The sequence below is a fragment of the Ipomoea nil genome, unplaced genomic scaffold, assembly GCF_001879475.1.
Source record: "Ipomoea nil cultivar Tokyo-kokei standard unplaced genomic scaffold, Asagao_1.1 scaffold2975, whole genome shotgun sequence".
NCBI lineage: Eukaryota > Viridiplantae > Streptophyta > Magnoliopsida > Solanales > Convolvulaceae > Ipomoea > Ipomoea nil.
The window spans coordinates 129,057-147,632 of NW_017619403.1; the positions used below are offsets into that span (position 1 = coordinate 129,057).

Genomic DNA, 18,576 nt, shown 5'->3' on the forward strand with positions numbered 1-18,576 from the left:
CATAAAGATTTTAATGTTGGACCAAGTCCTGTTCAATGGGAAGTTCCCCATGAGACTGTTCAGATGGGCACTTGGTTTCTCTACTGAAAGAGAGACAAGTTTAGCCCCAGTCTGGATCAGACTGCCAATGCTAAGTGCCAACTTGTTTAATTTGGCAGTTCTGAAACAGATTTGCAAGCCTGTTGGTAAGTTTTTGGCTGCAGATCATGCAACCATAAACTTTACCAGGCCAAGTTATGCTAGGGTGAAACTGGAAATTGATCTCCTGAAACCCCTGGTTAGTGAGTTCTTTATAGGATTCTCTAGAAGTCCAGGTAAAGAAGATGTGGGGTATGTGCAAAAAGTTGTCTATGAGAGAGTACCCCACTACTGCACTACTTGTTACAAACAAGGGCACTCTGCAGAAATTTGTAGACTAGGGATTGTAACTAACAATGCAGGTACATCAGGAAGAGAATCTGAACCCTCTACCGTGAATAGAGGGAGAAGCACTACAAGAAGTTTAAGCGCAAACAGAAAAAGAAGTAACAGTAAGGGAAAGAGGGGACAGACTCTAGGCCTAAGCAATGAGAACAAACAAAACCAGACTAACACTTCTGTTGCTGCACAATCTGGGAAAAGAGAAGCTATGAATCAGAGCTTCACTGAGTCTAGTAAGCAAGCAGAAGAAAGGGGGAAAAGGAGGGAAAGGGAAGATATGAGGGAGAAAAGAGTCTCAGAAAATAATGAAAAAAGACTTGATGGTGAGGGAAAAGAAAAATCTGAGTGGGCTGTGAACAAAAAGGGAGGAAGGTTGCAGAAAAAAACTGACAATGGTTTGGAGGAAGGAGTTAAAATACATAATACCTTCCATACTCTCAGGGACATTGATGGGGAGTGTGATATTGGAAAGGAAGAGATTGATCCTGGACCTCTGAGAAATAAACAAAAGGAGAAGGATCCTGATTATGTGCCCTCTGAGGAGTTGAGTGAGGAACTTGAGTCTGAAGAAGGGGAAATAAGGAAGGAAGAGATAAAGGAAGAGAATCAAAACATAATAAATGCTATGAATGGTTCTCCTGGTAGAAGGTTGACCAAAGCAGAAAAAAAGGCCAGGGCAAGAGGGATTGAGGTTCCAGGGTTGCTGGGGAAGAGTGGCTGCTCTTCTCACAAGAAAGCCCTATGAAGATCATTTGTTGGAATGTGAGGGGAGTGAGTTCCCAAGGCTCCCTTCACAGATTAAAAAACTTGGTGAGGTTACATAAACCAAGAGTGGTCTGCATCTTAGAGCCATTCAGGGAAACTGACAAAATCAAAGAGCTTGCCTTTAAAATTGGTTGGGGAGGCAATAGATGTGCAGGAAATGAAAATATTTGGATCCTTTGGGACAGTGGAACAAAGGTGCAAGTTGAAAACATGAGCGAGCAGATGATAACAATAAAAATGGAAATGGCTGAATTCAACACAGATGCATTCATTTCATTTGTGTATGCAAGTTGCAATAGAAGATTGAGGCAGGAGCTTTGGGAAAATATAGGAAGAATAGCTGAGGATTATGAGGAGAATATGTGGGCAGTCATGGGGGACTTCAACTGCATCTTAAGGCCAGAAGAAAAGAAAGGGGGGAATGCCTATGACCTAAATAAGAGCAGAGAATTCCAAGTCTGCCTGGATCATGCTGAGCTGAGAGAAGTAAACTTCTATGGGAATAACTTCACTTGGTGGAATGGGAGATCAGGAGACCAAGCCATTTGGGTGAGACTGGACAGATGTGTGGTCAATGATAAGTGGGAAACAGCAGCTCAAACACATGTGCACCATCTGTCTAAAAGCACCTCAGACCACTCCCCTCTTTTGGTGGCTATTGAGCCGCACATAAGGATAGGAAGGAAGCAATTCTCATTCTTGAATGTGTGGTGTGAGCATGAACAGTTCTTGGGAATTGTAAAAAAAGTGTGGAGTGAGGAGGTGGTGGGAAACTCAATGTACAGATTTGCCACAAAGTTAAAAAAGACAAAAAGAGTGTTGAAAAATTGGAACTGGGAAGTGTTTGGAAACATATTTGAAAAAGTCAAGTTGTTAGAGGAGAGGGTGAGGGTGTGTGAGGAGGTTTTACAGGGCTGTGTGAGTGAGGGGAATATGTTGGAGTATAAAAAAGCACAAGCTGAATTGCAAAAACAAGTTAGGATAGAGGAGGGGTTTTGGCAACAAAAAGCACACTCTCAATGGGTGGTGGATGGAGAGAGAAACTCTAAATATTTTCATGGGATTGTGAGAGAGAGGAGGAGGAAACAGTTCATTCACAAAATAAGAGGGGATGGAGGGCAATGGGAGTCTGAACAGGAGAGAATAGATGAAATGGCTGTTCACTTCTTCCAGAGGTTGTACTCTGAAGAGGAAATTCAAGCTAACCCCCTAGTTTATGATTGTTTGCAGGAAATGGTTACAGATGAGGAAAATGCTAAACTCATAGCTATCCCCTCAGAAGGGGAAATAAGGAGTAGTGCGTTTAGCATGAGTACTTCAAGTGCAGCAGGCCCAGATGGATTTGGGGGAGGCTTTTACCAAAGCTGCTGGGACATAATCAAAGCTGATCTCTGTAAGTTGATACAAGATTTCTTTACTGGGAAAACACTAACAAAAGCTATAACCCATACTGCAATAGTTCTCATTCCTAAGGTCTCTAATCCAGCATGCTTTGCAGAATTTAGACCCATCAGTCTGAGTAACTATTGCAGTAAGGTCATCACAAAACTTCTGGTTCAAAGACTTGCAGATGTGTTGGCAAGAGTTATTTCCCCCTGGCAGGCAGGATTTGTCAAGAATAGAAATATTACTGACAATATCTTGCTTGCACAGGAGATGTGTCATGGAATCTCAGTCTCTAATCAAGATGTGGTTTTAAAGCTTGATATGATGAAAGCATATGATAGAATGTCATGGTCCTGTGTGAAAAATGTGCTTAAGAGGTTGGGATTCTGTGACACTTGGATTGGCTTAGTTGATAGAACAGTGAATAATATATGGTATTCTGTGGTTGTGAATGGCAATCAAAGAGGTTTCTTTCATGCCACTAGAGGTTTGAGGCAGGGTGATCCTTTATCACCCAGCCTCTTTATCATTGCAGCTGAACTTTTGGCCAAACTGATAGCGAAAAATGGGGCCTCATTCTCTCAGCCAAGGGAGGGCCCCCAAATCCATCACTTAGCATTTGCTGATGACATGGTCATATTCACTTCTAGGAAAGGCAAAACACTTGAAATGACCATGGAAGCAATTAGGGACTATGAGAGCCAATCAGGCCAATTGGTGAGTAGAGAAAAGAGTGCTTTCTATATGCACCCAAAAATAAGAGAGGAAGCTGTGAGGAGAGTGAAAAGGCTGACTGGCTTTAACAATAAAGAATTTCCTTTCACATATTTAGGTTGTCCTATCTATGTGGGAAGGAAAAGGATTGATCTGTTCACCAACCTTATAACAAAATTCTCTATCAAGTGTAAAGGTTGGTTGAATAGGCACTTGTCCCAAGGGGGCAAGTCTGTACTAATAAAAGCTGTTTTGCAGGCTGTGCCTTCTCATGTTTTTTATGTAGTGAACCCTCCAAAGGCAGTGGTGACAAAGCTGGAGAGAATGTTAGCTGATTTCTTCTGGGGAAGGATTGATGGAAAGGCTAAGTATCACTGGAGCTCTTGGCAAAACCTGGCCAAGCCAATAGAGGAGGGTGGTGTGGGGTTCACAAGATTGGGTGAAATTGTGGAGGCTTCTGGCATCAAGCTGTGGTGGAGGTTTAGAACTGAGAAGTCACTCTGGGGTGACTTTCTGAAATCAAAATACTGTCAGAAAGTCCACCCTGTGAGTAAGTCTTGGCAGAATGGGGATTCCCACATATGGAAGAGGATGCTAGAAGCAAGGGAGAGGGTAGAAAAAGAGATTGTCTGGGATATTGGTAGGGGGGAGGTGAACTTTTGGTGGGACAACTGGACAGGGAAGGGGGCTGTGGCCTTGCTCTACAACATAAGGGGGAAGGCACAAGCTCGAGAAAGGCTGTGTGACTTCTGGGAAGAGGCGGGATGGAGGATGGGAAATATGAATGAAAATCTTCAGAGGGATTTAAGGGGAGTAAGCTTGAGGGAGAATAAAGAGGACAAAGCAAGGTGGAAGCCAGACAGAGATGGGACCTTCACTTTAGCCTCTGCAAAGAGGTGGATCAGATCCCAGGCAACTGAGAACCTCAGGAACCAGTTTTGGTTCAAGAAAGTTTGGGCTAAGCATGTTCCTTGGAAAGCATCATTCATGGCATGGAGGGTGTTCAAGGGAAAGGTTCCAACTGATGATAAGCTGATTAATTTTGGCTTTCAAATAGCATCAAGATGCTCTTGCTGTATACAACCTGGATTTGCAAGTTTGCAGCATGTTTTTTGCAAAGGGGAAACTGCAAGCAGGGTGTGGAACTATTTTGCTAATTCTCTAGGAATAAGAATACAGCTTGGAGGGATAAGGCAGGTGTGCTTTGACTGGTGGGCCAAAAAGCATAAAAATAGACTGGTAAAGTACATGTCAGATAGGTTGCCAATACTAATTCTTTGGGAACTGTGGGTGCATATGAATCACTGCAAATATGGGGATGGGAAAGTTTCAGAAGCTAGAGTCATCTCCAAAATTGCCAAAGGCATTGCTGATTGTGTTATGAGGAGGTGGCCGGCATGGGACCCTTTTCCCCCAAATTGGAACTACATTTTGAAAAGAGCAAGGGGTTTTGGGTGCACAAGAGTGGTGAGAAGCCTGAGTTGGAATAAGCCTCCTAGTGGATGGGTGAAAGCTAACATAGCTGTTGAAGGGGAAGGTTGCAGTTTTTACTTAAGGAATTTTCAGGGTGAGTTTGTTCTTGCTGGAAACTACACAGGACCTGGTAACACATTGAGGCAGGTTCTAGAGGACTGTTGGAGTTGGTGCACAAGGAAGAGGATAGCAAAAATCCAAGTGGAGTCTGATTTCAACTTGATGGAGGAGAGAGAAAGGCAACCAAGTGAGCTCACAGTGGCATGGCTGATGTGTAATCCTAAGGTTAACTGTGTTGCACATTGGATATTGGAAAAGTGCAGAGGGCAAAACTTAGTTTTTCTAAAAGCTGAAGCCCTACCAAAGGCACTACAGCTGACCCTTGCCCTTGAGGGCATTCCTCATTTCATAATGCTTCCTGGGATTGATGTGATTAGCGTGTTGCCTCGAGCAAGGAGACAATGGGACCCTAGTGGAACTACTGCACTTTGATGGTCTCTGATGGACTTCCAGCATTCTGCAGAAAATCACCTGAGGGTTTCTACAGGATATGAACTAGAGCTGGAGTTGCAGAAGCTTGAGGAAGGCTACAGACTGACCTGATGCTGAAGTTAAAGCCCTGATCTGCCAAGGCTTGCTTGGTAAGTGTGGCTTCCCCTTTGGTTTGTGGAATGTTTGTTGGTTTTACTTGGCTTGCAGGTCTAGACATCATTGGTTCATCCTTGGGCTCCATTGCTTGGTTCATGGGACTAAATGGTCCCCTTGTGAAAGTGCAGCTGTACCAACAAGGGGTTCCATCTTGTGAGCCAAGGATGGGGGTTCCTGGCTATGTCTTTTGGGGGTTTGAAGTCTGTTGGTTGTTCTATGATTGTAAAATAAGAGGACTGCAATGCCCATGGATGTGATCTCTGTGTGGATGCTGGGTATGGCAGTTTGGTTGGATTTAAAACAAGAAAAAGGAAAAAGAAGGCATGCTGGAATGAAAATGAAAATGAGAATGAAAAGGAAAATGAGTGCTTGCTTAGGGTGATGGATTGATGGTTTGGTGGTGGAGCTTCTCTATTGCTTAGGGTGTTGAACTACATAAGCTTGCCCCGGTAAAAATGCAGAGATCTGTACGGGGTTGAGCTGGCTCGCACCCTAAGGGTAGAGGCTCTAGGCTACCATTGCTTAGCTCACAAGGTCAAATGATCCCCTTATGCAAGTACTTTGGTATCAATAAGGGGTATCATCTTGTGGACTAAGGGTGGGTCCCATTGCCTTTAGTGGGGGCATAAGTGACCCCTCCGGCTAAAACACGGTTTGCCGTGCGGGGGGGTTGACCTCGCGCTTTAGGGGTGGGGGCGTAGGGTTCGCATAGGGTGACTCATCTAGGGGCATTGCTCATGACCTTCTTATAAGCATGATGGGTTTGCTGGAATGAGGCAAGAAACACTAGACCAATGGCAAGATGATAGGAAGGGATGGACCAATGATGCACAGACATGAAAGACAAGAATGGAGGGTGCTATGAATGGAGGTGGGGGAAGCCATACTTGGTAAGCAATCCGGAAGTAGATCAGGGTTGCGGCCTTGGTTAATGGTTTGCGTTTAGTCTTGGCTTGTAGCCTCTGTAGCTTTATTTTGTTGTAAGGCCAAATGGCCATTTTGCTTTAATCTGTAAGGCCATATGGCCCTTATCTGTATAGAACCTTGTTTGGCATGAAAAAAAAAAAAAAACTTTAAAAAAAAAAAAAAAAAACAATAGAATACGATTCTTATAACGAAATGTGTTGTAAGAGAATAATCAACTTTCTAGTTCACTGCTTGACATGTCAATTTCCTCGCCATCGATTCAAACCCGTGACCTCGGCTCTGATACCAATTGATGGATCTCAACGCTACAGTATGCTTACTTCCCAGGGAAATCAAGCACGCTTAACCACAAAGTTCTATGGTACCTGGTTGCTATATCATACTTAAAACCAATTGGTGATAAGCAGGTGGACATTAACCATTTAACCACATCTCTCCATGGTAAGCCACAACGCCACGTCTCGAATCGAGTAAGGGCTGAACTCGGCCAACCCGACCGACGCCCAACACGATGCTCGTGCCCTCCTGCAACTTTTAAAAATTTCTTTTTGCCTTGTTTTAAACGATATTTCTTCCACCCCAAAAGACGCCCTTCATTTCCCTTACATTCCTTACTTAGTTATTTGTGCTTAACTCCACTTTGTATCAATTTCTAACATTAAAAGAGTCATCTCTGATTCAAAATGGAACGATATCTTACCTCTATACTGTAATTTGATACTTGATAGTTGTGTAAAAAATATCTTATCAAATTTGGCGTCGTTGCTCGGAATCGTTTGGTTTTGATTGTTTTGTAATAGTTAACATTGAATTAGTGAATGACTATTCTACGAGACTAGGTTTTTTTTCTTTCTTTCTTTAATTTTTTTTCTCTCTTTTTCGTTTTTATTTACCTTTAAGTGCTCAAGTGCTAAATGCTTAGTCTTGTTTGGGATTTTTAGATGAAGACACCTTGCTCGGTTCATCTATTATAGATCAAGTACTATACGTACTTGGTCTACCCAAAGAAGAACTTTCAATATGTATGGTTATGAGTTTCAAGGATGAATGCCACCATTCCAAATTTCTCCCCATGGATATGAATTGAATTGAAATATGAGCCAATCATACTCCAACTAATAATTAATAAGGTGGTGCGCGCATGGGCAGCTTAGTTGAAAGGTCTAGCCTGTTCAGTTGAGTTACCATGATTTACATCCTTACATATGCTCTGTCGGGGCGGGGTGTGGGGGAGCTTTGGGGTTAGAGATTCAACATTTTGAGAAGAATAATTAATAAGGTGGACTATTGACTATATACTCCGAACAGTCAAACTACTTATATATAGTGCAGTAGTTAATTGGAGTAGTTATTGACTATTGACTACATATACTCCAAACAGACAGTCCAAATGCTTATATATAGTGCACTAGTTAATTGGAGTAGTTATTGACTATTGACTATATACTCCAAACAGTCCAACTATATGTAATTTATTACTGTATGTAAAAATTAACACGGTGGAGTAATTTATTACTCCGTATTAATTATATAATAATAATTATTAATAAGGTGGACTATTGACTATATATTCTAACTACTTAATTATATATAGTGCAGTGGTTAATTGGAGTAGTTAGTAGAGCAAGCATTTTTCTACAACAAAAAACTATACGTACTACTAAAACAATCCAATCCCGATGAGGATTTGTGGTTCTTTTCTCCCATGCTTTCTGTTCTTTTTAATTATTCAATATTTCAATGGAAGTAGAAGTTGCATAGACAATGAGAGAAAAGCTCTTCTAAACTTCAAACATGGCATTTCCGACCCTTACAACCTTCTTTCTTCATGGGGGGCCAGTAGAGATGATGATGACTGCTGCAAATGGAAAGGAATTGGTTGCGATAACACAAATACTGCCCATGTTGTTGCTCTTCATTTGGGGCCTCCAGGCTCCAGGCTTGTGTACAGATGGATCATCATGCTACTACCCACGCTTACAAGGTGAAATCAGCCCTTCCCCTCTTCATTTACCGTTTCTCAATTTCTTGGATCTTAGTTTCAATGATTTTGAAACAATTCCGAGTTTCATTGGCTCTCTCCACAACTTGGTCTATCTTAATCTTTCTCATAATAAGTTGTTTGGAAATGTTCCTCCTCATCTGGGAAATATTTCCACTTTGAAATATCTTGACATTGGCAACAACTACTTTGATGGTAATCAAGATTTAAAAGTAGTTGACACCTTGGAATGGATTTCTCATCTTTCTTCCTTGGAGTATCTCAATATGGATTGGGTAGACCTTCATTCTGTTTCAGATTGGCTTCACTCAATTTCTAAGCATTCTTTGCTGACAACACTAAGCCTATCTTCCTGCTCCCTTCCAAGTTCCCCATCACTTTTGCACATCAACTCTTCTAGATTCCTTGAATATCTTGACCTCTCCTATAATTCTTTGGTAGGTGGCGAGAAGGACATCAAATTCTTGAGGCATCTTGGAAATTTGAGAACTCTAGATTTATCATCCAACTTTTTTTCTTTCAACTTTTCAGAACTCATTTTAGGTTCTGAGGAATTGATAGAGATTTTGAGATTGAGTGATAACAAAATTTTCGGATCACTAGATGAAATCACTACTGGAAATTATGGAATTTCCGATCACCTGAAAGTGATCTTAAATCAAGTTGATACCAAAAAGTGGTCGGAAATAGCAACAAAAGTTTTTCTGGATACCAAAAGTGGTCGGAACAAAGCTTTCGACTTGATTTAAGATCACTTTCAGGTGGTCGGAAATTCCATAATTTTCAGTAGTGAATCAAAAAGTTTAATTCCTTAAGAGTATTAAACTTGGGGAAGAATAGACTTTCTGGTTCACTGCCTGACATGTCAACAGTGTTGTCCTTAGAAGTTTTTGCAATTGGCAAAAATCAGTTCCATGGAAACTTAATGGGATGTAACATTGGCCACCTCTCTAATCTCAAATTTCTAGATGTTTCTTCAAATACTTTAAATGGAACCATCTCTGAAATCAGCTTCTCTAATTTTAGCAAGTTGGATGTGCTCGTCGGCAAATTATGTTGTGCATCTGTATGCACCATGCAAGGTGCATACAGATGCACACGACGTCGTTTTAGCCTAATGATGCGGCGTTTTATTAAAAAAAAATTCCGTTAACGGCGTTTACTTCCTTTTGTTTCCAAGTTTCAAACTCGATCGTTGGCAGTTGTTCGCTGTGGTACTGGCATTCGACATCACCGGAATTGCGATTGCAATCTCATTCGCATTCGCAAATCGCATTCGCAAATCGCAATCGCAATTCGGAATCGGAGTGGGGATCGGGAATTAGAAAGTGATCGCTAGATGGAGGATGGAACAGAGCAGATGAATTCCGGAGTTGGCGATTTGCATTCGATTCAAGGTGAGCTTGTTATCGTTCTTGCAATTGTTCCTTTTGGTTGTTTGTATGATTATGTGAGTAGCAGTGATGTTTGTGTCTAGAATCTGCAAATAGTTGTGCAAATATGTATACAAAATCACGTAAGTAATTTCCATAATCGTATAACAACAATTCCAGAATTTGAAAACAATATTTCCATAATTTCATAACTATATTTCAAGAATTGCATGTCTATATATTCAGAATTAGCGGGTACTCTGTTTTGACAGTGTTGCGACTGTGTATCCAGAATTGTATAACTATATGTCCATAATCATATAACTATATATACAGAATCTGTAGGCACTCTGCTTTTGCTGTTTGATGAACTGCTTGAAGTAACGTTCACCATGTCTATATAATGTAGTTAGTGAAGGCATTGTGGATGGTTCAGTGAGTTCAGATCAAGTAGATGTAGATGTAGATGTTGATGGATCTTCATCAATTCCAGGTTTATTCGTAGTGGTTTACCTTTTTAATTAGCAAATCCTGGCTAGGAATTATATGTTAATGGAAATGGTTATTATTGTGTTATATTTGCAGTTGATCAAGATTTGGTTGGTTTGGTAGTAAGTAATGCTGATGAGGCTTTTGAGGTGTATAACAGTTATGCATATAGACTTGGTTTTAGTGTGAGGAAGGGTCATCAACGATACAAGGGAGCTACGAACACAATTCAAATGAAGAAATTTTGTTGTTCTAAGGCTGGTTATAAGGCAAACAGTGGGGTTAAGGCTTATTCCAAAATTGACACAAGGACAGGGTGTGGAGCGTTTGTTCAATTTGACGTGGGTGATGATGGGTTGTGGACAGTTACAAAACACGAGAAAGTGCACAATCACGAGCTATGTGTGTTCAACAAGAGTCATCTACTTCGTTCACTTAGGAGTGTTGGAGATAATCAGCTCTTATATTTACAAGGTTTGAAGGACAGTGGTGTTGCATTGGCAGATGGTATTAGGTTCCTAAAACACCAATCAGGGGGGTCCCCTTTAGTTGGGTTCACTAGTAGAGATGCTTATAATTCAATTGCTGCGGATACTGTCAAGCGATTGGATGGAACGGATTCTAACTCGTTAATTGAAATTTTTAGGAGGAGGCAGTCTACCGAGACTGATTTTTTCTTTGATTTTGAACTTGATTTGGATGCAAGGTTGTGCAGTTTTTTTTGGAGGGATGGTCAAATGAGACGAGATTACGAGGTGTTTGGGGACTTGTTAGTGCATGATACGACATATCGCACAAACAAATACGATATGATTTGTGGCCCTTTCGTAGGGATGAATCACCATTGCATGAACGTAATGTTTGGATGCGGGTTTTTGATGAACGAGAGGATAGAATCGTTTGTGTGGTTGTTCAAAGCGTTTTTAAGATCGATGGGTGGCAAGTCTCCACAGACTATTATGACAGATCAATATGCAGCTATGGCTGCTGCTATATCTAAAGTGTTTCCAACATCACGTCATCGTCTATGCATATGGCATATTGGTGAGAATTCAAAGAAGCATATCAAGACGTTAAGGAACAGTAAGGATTTCTTGGATATGTTTAACTACGTGTTGAAATACACAGAGACCGAAGCTGAATTTCAATTCTATTGGACAAGGTATGTTAGTAATTAATCGTTTTTATTGGATTACGTTTCATATGCATATGAATTATGGATGTATAGTTTATCTATTATGGATGTATAACATAGTAATTATGGTTGTATAGCAGGTGAACTGACTGGTGGTCACTGGAAATGTAGTTTATGGATTATGGATGTATAGTGCATCGATTATGGATATATAGTATTTCGATTATGGATATATAGCAGTTGAACTTTACTGGTGGTGTCTGGAAATGTAGTATATGGATTATGGATATATAGTATTCCGATTATGGATATATAGTATATCGATTATGGATATATAACAGTTGAACTTACTGGTGGTGTCTGGAAATGTAGTAGTATGGATTATGGATATATAGTCTATCAATTATGGACATATAGTATTCCAATTATATATATACAACTGTAGAAATTATGAGTATGTGTTAGATGTGGTGATGCTGCTTGTTAATATTCTGCTTCATAAACACTCTGTCTTACCATTTCCAGGTTGGTGACTGACTATAAATGTCACAAGAATACTTAGTTAGAAAAGCTATATGACTGTAGGGAGAAGTGGTGTCCAGCGTTTAACAAAGACTATTTTTCTGGGGGCATTCTATCATCACAAAGGAGTGAAACTACAAATCATTCGATTTATAGAAGGTTGTCCAAGACAGCGGGTTTTTGTGATTTCTATTCATCGTTTGTAAGCGTAATTTCTGAATGGAGAAGTAAAGAGAACGGTGAAGACTTTCGGTGTGCTCAAGGGGTACCCGCTATGATGATGGAGCATGTGAAACTTCTTTCACATGCTAGAGAGGTATACACGATTGAGATATATTTTCTGTTTGAGGAACAATTCATGAAAGGCAGTGCCTGTCACCAAGAGATGGTTGTGAATGATGGACATCAACAGAAATATCACGTGTGGCGACCAGATATAGATATTATAAGGCACGAGGTTAGTTTTAACCCAGCTAACTTGGACATTTCTTGTAGTTGCAAGTTGATTTCTGAGTTGGGAATGTTATGTTGTCATTGTTTACGCATTCTTCATGTACATTGTGTTTCTAGTATCCCCGACAAATATATCCTTAAAAGATGGACTAAAAAGGTTATTGATGGGAGGAATGTCAACACTGATTCTATGGTTTATAATGTTGGTGTCCTCCATCAATTTGGGTGTTCGATATTAGTAGGAAATTTCAAAGATTAGTTGTGTCTAGTCAAGATAGTAGTGTAGCTAGGAAATTGTGTGATGAAGCTGTTGATGATGTAAAGAAAAATGTTGAAGCCGAGGTTGGGCATGTGCATATTGAAGAGTGTGGTGTTTCATCTTCAAGTGGTGGTGTTCAAAATCCTTCAAGCCGGAGATTGAAAGGTGAGCGTAACAAAAGGAGGACTGGTGTTATTGAAAAGAAGTACAGTCTTGCAAGGGGGAGAAGGAGTGCTGCAAATAAAGCTGCATTGAGTACAAAGGGTGTTGTTCAGTCTTTGGTGTTGGAAAACATATCAAAGCTTGCTGGGGATGGATACCTCGTACATCCAAGTTCTTCGAGTTCAGATTTTGTTCAGTTTAGTAAGGGTTTAGATGACAGTATAGTAGTAGATTGAGAAATACAAGTTGTTATCATTGATTTTATGCAATTCTGAACTTATAGTTTTGTAATTCTGGATATGTAGTTTTGCAATTATGGAACTGTAGTTATGAAATTATGGAATTATAGTTATTCAATTATGGAATTGTTTATATGCAATTATGGAATCATAGTTATGAAATTATGGAATTATAGCTACTCAATTATGGAACTATAGTTATGCAATTATGGAATTATAGTTATGCAATTATGGAATTTGTAGGTACGAAATTGTGGTGTATAGTTATGCAAGTATGGATGTATAGTTTTGCAATTATGGTATTGTTGTTAGGCAATTATGGAATTATAGTTATGCAATTATGGAATTGTTTATATGCAATTACGGATTCATAGTTATGAAATTATGGAATTATAGTTATACAATTATGGAACTATAGTTATGCAATTATGGAATTATAGTAGAATAGAAAAGAGAAAGAGGTGCATAGATCAGATGTAAATTGTTATTCAGCTAGTAACATCATGCATTCACAAAATACATGTCACATTGTCAGTGTAGTTCACAGAAACGTTAACATTGTCTAGAATTCAGTCAACATGTTGAACAATACTCATTCAATTCTTCTTGGAAACCTTTTTGGCCGCTTGTAGAACCTCCCCCCTGACACCATTCATTCTCCACTTTATGAGGTTGGCAGCATATTTTGCTCGCAGTTCGCATATGAAGCTTGCCTATAAACAAAGAACATTAAGTAATTATTCATTTGCAGTTTTATTTTTTATTTTTTAATGTATTTTGAAACTATAGTATGTATTGTAGTCTTACATTCAAGCGCATATTCTTCTTGAATCCTGGCTGCCAGTCTTGCAGAGTCCCTCGGAATGTCTCCATATGCCGGAGTACATAGATTCCACAATCAGTGACATTTTCGGTGTTTGCCCAGTCCAACTTAAGGTACTTTATAGCAACTTTTTGCAACTTCACATACAAGGTGGGGCACTCGGTCTTAAGGTAACCACTGAATGCTTCAATCTGGTCAGAAAAGTTAGTTTAGTGTTGATAATGCTTTTAAGTAAATAGATAGGTAATGGTAAGAATGTCAAGTTTTTTTTATCAAAATTACCAATAAGTGTGGGCAGTTGCCATATTTGTCCTTCTTTGAAACATCAGCTGGTAACTCCTTGTTGTCAATGACCTGCACTTTACGTTCTTTTACATTGAAGCAGACCAAGAAGTAGTGACCATGGCGATGAACTGCGAAGAATATCTAATTCCAATTCAAAGTTAAAGCAATGTTAGTATTTTTTTGGACATGTCAAAGTCAAATTGGACATGGGTAATAGAACTTACCAGATCTGCATCACTGATGTCTAGGTTCCCAAAGCTGGTTATTTCATAGCTCAATCTCTCATTGAAATTCTTCATTTTTATATCAGCTGGGAGATCCTTCATCCACTGGTCATTGGGATCAATTTGAAGCTGCATACACAAATGCAGGAATGAGTAGTCACCACCCAAATAATATTTGTTGAAAATGTTAAAGTTATACATACAGAATTATATATATACACTTCCAGAATTGTAGAAATATAATTCCATAATTTCATATCAATAATTCCATAATTGCATTTCTGCAATTCCATAATTCTATAACTATAGTTCCATAATTGCATAACTATAATTCCAGAATTACAAAACTATAAAACCAGGGGTTCACATGTACACATCCAGAACTGAATATCTATATATTCATAATCTAAAAACTATATATATCATAATTTTGTGAACACTTACATGTACTAGGGTGGAGAAGTAGACCCGCTTTGTCTCCCCAACTGCACGGGACATGTTTAGCAATGAAAAACGTAGGGACCAGACATCTAGGAAGCTGCTTAGTAGCTCACCATTGCACATAGTTGCAAAATCATCCCTTGACAAGTAATAATCACTATACTTGAACAATGTCTCTCTACAGCACAGTAAATAAAAAAATATTAGAACATAAATTAATGAATGAAATTTAAGTAAATTAGGTGGATGGAAACATACCCTCCTGGGTGCTCACTTGAGGCAATTGGTGGAGTGAAACGGTGCCACTAACGGCACCGTTACTCCCTAAACGACGTCGTGTGCATCCGGATGCACCAAGAATGGTGCATACGGATGCACCGCATAACGATTGGTGCTCGTCCTATCCGATAACTTTTTGAGAGTGAATGTAGGCACCCATTGGATTCCCCCATTTCAATTAAGAGGTCTAGGCCTAAGATCTTGTAAGATGGGCACCAAATTTCCTAATTGGCTTCAGACACAAACAAAATTAGATACCCTTGATGTCTCAAATAATGAAATTTCAGATCTCATTCCTCAATGGCTCACCAACCTATCTAACTTAGATTTTTTGAGTGCTTCTCAAAATAGAATTCGTGGAAAATTACCAAACATACCATCAACTTTGAATCTACTAGACTTCAGCAGCAATTTGCTAGAAGGTTCTATATCAAAAAATTATTCGGGAGTATCAATACTGAACCTTTCCAAAAACAAGCTTTCTGGAACCATTTCAGTTCTGTGTACAAATAGTTCTATATTGTATCATTATGACTTGTCAAACAATTTCTTTGCCGGCGAGATTCCTGATTGTTTGGGGAAAGTTTATGGCTTGAATTGTTTAAATTTGGCAAACAATAACTTGTTTGGTGAAATCCCTTCATCCATAGGACAATTGAACTTTATGGTTTCACTACATTTGAGAAGCAATATGTTTTATGGAGAATTTCCAGTGTCTCTAAACAATTGCACATCGTTGGCCATTTTGGATCTTGGAAATAATTCTTTAACTGGGTGTATTCCTACATGGATTGGGGAAAGATTAAAACTGCTGAAGATCCTTTGCCTGGATTCAAATGATCTAAAAGGATCAATCCCAATTAATATCTGCCAACTTCATTCCATTCAAATAATAGATTTGTCTTCAAACCATATATCTGGATCCATTCCAACTTGCTTGAATTCATTAATGACTAAAATTGATGAAGTATTGTTGCCAAACTTGACGGCTTTTGGAAATTCTGAAAGAAAATATGGGATTGAAGACTCTTTCAATGAAGATTTATTTGATTCTGAATGGCTTATTTGGAAGGGTATAAAGGTGGAGTATGGTAAGGACCTCAAATTCATGAAACTCATTGATCTCTCGAGCAATAAATTGGTTGGAGAAATCCCAGTTGAGATAACTGATTTGCATATGCTTAATTCACTAAACTTGTCAAGAAACAAGCTGACCGGATCCATCCCAGATAAGATTGGTGAGATGAGCTCGCTAGAGAATCTCGACCTCTCAAACAATCAACTTTCTAGAGCAATACCAATGAGCCTTGCTAGTATATCATTTCTTGCTCACTTGGACTTGTCGAACAACAATTTGTATGGTTGTATTCCACTCGGCACTCAGTTGCAAGGATTCAGTGAGGCTTATCAGGGAAATCCAAAACTACGATGGCCTCCACTTCCAACAAAGTGTCATAGAAGTGAACCTGGAAATGCTCCACAACAAGGACGAATTGATGAAATTGAAGATGATGAACATTGGATTATCTGGGACTTTGACTTCTTTGTGAGTATGGCACTTGGATTCATTCTTGGCTTTTGGGGAGTAAGTGGAACATTAATACTCAAGCGTTCTTGGCGTCATTCATATTTCCAATTTTTAGAAGACAAAAAAGAGAAGCTTTCCACTGCCATTGTGATCTATGGAGCCAAATTGAAAAGAGGCATGGGAGCTAGATAGATTGAAGTAAAAGGTAATATAATTCTTATTCTAATATTTTCATTTGAAATTACACTATATTTTCGTTTAGCAATAAAGATTAATAAATTAAAGGCCATGCATGAAAATAGGATCAACTCATCTTCTTGAGCTGCATGAAGTATGAAGGCCATTGGAGTACCTCTGATCCATGTCATTCTAAATAAAGTTGAATAATGTGTATTTGTGTGTTTGTATTCATATTTCAAGTCATGTAATTCTATTTTGTTTTGTATTGTGTGTATCAAGGTTCTACTATCATCATACCATAGCCTAGCATGTAAGGTGGACTACTTTAATTTGTATGGTGGTCCATAGTATAATTTGTTGAGTTTCTATAATAAATATCTTTTCTTAAAAATTCATGTTGTTTCCAACAACACTGGAATAAAACTACTATACTATACGCTATTATACCATGCAATGATTTCAATCAATAGAAATAACATCACAAAATATGGCTAAAATAAATATCTTTGTTAGGAAAAAAAAATGTTATTAGATTTTGATGAGTCAAAGTCTATTTTATAATTAGATTTTAAACCCTCAAAACTTTAAGTTTCTTCAATTTTGTAAGTTAGACATTCAATTTTTGTTTGCTACAAAATCGCTATGTGATGGAATTAGGAGTTTACCACAACAAGACTTTAGTGTTGATATCATAGTGAATTGAAGTCACAAACATCAAGACTTAGTGTTATGACTGGCATAGTAGTAGCAGGAGTTTTATATATAGCAGATTCTTAATTACTTGCAGCAACACATCGAAATTTCTCTCTCTAGACTCTCTAGAGTTCTTCATCCCTACTAGGGTTTCTATCTTTCCCTTGTTTTTTCTGGTGTATTCCGGTGGTTTCTCGTGCGTTAGAGGCACGCTTCGGCAGTCATTTTCACGTGTGGAACATCATGGCAACCACGGCGTCGAGCAGTGGTACGACGGCAAAAGGCCCACGGTGGTCGAATATGGTGGAAGAGGAGGAGGAGTTGGCTTTTGAACCCGATGTGGAGGAGGCCGATGAGGTTGCGGCTGGTGCAAGACAGACATGGAGGCTTGTGGGGCGGTTCTTGACAAACAAGCTAATCAAAGTTCAGTTCATGCGGCAAGTTTTGGCTTTCGTATGACAGCCGGTCATGGGTGTTTAGGTAACGGAGATCCAACCAAAGCTTTTTTTGTTTGTCTTCTACCATGAATCGGATATGGTTCGTGTCGTGGAAGATGGCCCTTGGGCGTACGAGAACACGACTTTGGTCTATAGGCAGGTAGTGGATGGTATGCTACCGGGGGATGTCGTTCTGGATTCTGTGGACATGTGGGTTTAGGTACATGATCTGCCTTTGGGATATACAACGGATAAAATTCTTGAACAAATTGGGAATTTCCTTGGCTCTTTTATTGTTGAACAACGGGGGCTCCCTGGAAATCATTCTACCGTATTCAGGTGGTTATCCCGGTTGATAAGGCTATCAAGCGCAGAATGAAATTTGTTAAGCGGGATAAAACAACTCGATGGGTTTCGTTCAAGTATGAACGACTTCACAATTTTTGCTTCTATTGCGGGTTATTTGGCCACCTGTATAAGTTTTGTCTGCATGCACGTAATGCCATGATCAAGGTCAAGGAATATCCGTACTCCACAGATTTGCATGCGGGAGGACGTCGGGGACCGAGGGTGATCAGGGAGCATTGGCTGATACCGTTTGATGGGCCGTCTCAAGTGGATAAGGAGGGGAGTGTGTTTGTTGAGGCGCTGGTGGTGTTGGATACAGTATCGTGGTCATTGCGCAATGGCCGATGTGACTAATGATGATGATGAGATTG

The 18,576-nt window shown here is 39.4% G+C and overlaps 3 protein-coding genes across 4 annotated transcripts; 2 read left to right on the forward strand and 1 right to left on the reverse strand.

Moving 5' to 3' along the window:
* Positions 1 to 9,674: 9,674 nt before the first annotated feature.
* On the forward strand, positions 9,675 to 12,964 carry LOC109163015 (protein FAR1-RELATED SEQUENCE 5-like). The gene is made up of 4 exons (XM_019311737.1): positions 9,675 to 9,732; positions 10,118 to 10,201; positions 10,294 to 11,359; positions 12,550 to 12,964. The coding sequence occupies exons 1-4, from the start codon at positions 9,675 to 9,677 to the stop codon at positions 12,962 to 12,964; spliced, it is 1,623 nt and encodes a 540-aa protein (XP_019167282.1).
* A 470-nt stretch (positions 12,965 to 13,434) lies between these two features.
* On the reverse strand, positions 13,435 to 14,901 carry LOC109163143. Of its 2 annotated transcripts, none has more exons than XM_019311887.1 (5): positions 14,744 to 14,901; positions 14,300 to 14,404; positions 14,073 to 14,216; positions 13,775 to 13,981; positions 13,435 to 13,680 (listed from the first exon to the last, which is right to left on the reverse strand). In XM_019311887.1, the coding sequence occupies exons 1-5, from the start codon at positions 14,861 to 14,863 to the stop codon at positions 13,564 to 13,566; spliced, it is 693 nt and encodes a 230-aa protein (XP_019167432.1). In that variant the 5' UTR covers positions 14,864 to 14,901; the 3' UTR covers positions 13,435 to 13,563. The 2 variants fall into 2 exon arrangements, with proteins under 2 accessions (XP_019167432.1, XP_019167431.1); XM_019311886.1 differs by having other exon boundaries at positions 14,300 to 14,428.
* Positions 14,902 to 15,227: 326 nt separating this feature from the next.
* Positions 15,228 to 17,001, forward strand: LOC109163016 (probable LRR receptor-like serine/threonine-protein kinase At4g36180). Its single transcript, XM_019311738.1, has 2 exons — positions 15,228 to 16,752; positions 16,850 to 17,001. The coding sequence occupies exon 1, from the start codon at positions 15,228 to 15,230 to the stop codon at positions 16,737 to 16,739; it is 1,512 nt and encodes a 503-aa protein (XP_019167283.1). The 3' UTR covers positions 16,740 to 16,752; positions 16,850 to 17,001.
* The last annotated feature ends 1,575 nt before the right edge of the window (positions 17,002 to 18,576 follow it).

Bases quoted from the DNA above. Each gene is read 5' to 3' on its own strand.
- LOC109163143 (XM_019311886.1), bottom strand. From the start codon at position 14,863: ATGTGCAATGGTGAGCTACTAAGCAGCTTCCTAGATGTCTGGTCCCTA. The intron at 14,217-14,299 runs GTAAGTTCTATT...AATTGGAATTAG, and splicing joins ACATCAGTGATGCAGATCTG to ATATTCTTCGCAGTTCATCG. The intron at 13,681-13,774 runs GTAAGACTACAA...CTTTGTTTATAG, and splicing joins AGAAGAATATGCGCTTGAAT to GCAAGCTTCATATGCGAACT.
- LOC109163015 (XM_019311737.1), top strand. From the start codon at position 9,675: ATGGAGGATGGAACAGAGCAGATGAATTCCGGAGTTGGCGATTTGCAT. The intron at 10,202-10,293 runs GTTTATTCGTAG...TTATATTTGCAG, and splicing joins TGGATCTTCATCAATTCCAG to TTGATCAAGATTTGGTTGGT. The intron at 11,360-12,549 runs GTATGTTAGTAA...CGATATTAGTAG, and splicing joins TTTCAATTCTATTGGACAAG to GAAATTTCAAAGATTAGTTG.
- LOC109163016 (XM_019311738.1), top strand. From the start codon at position 15,228: ATGGGCACCAAATTTCCTAATTGGCTTCAGACACAAACAAAATTAGAT.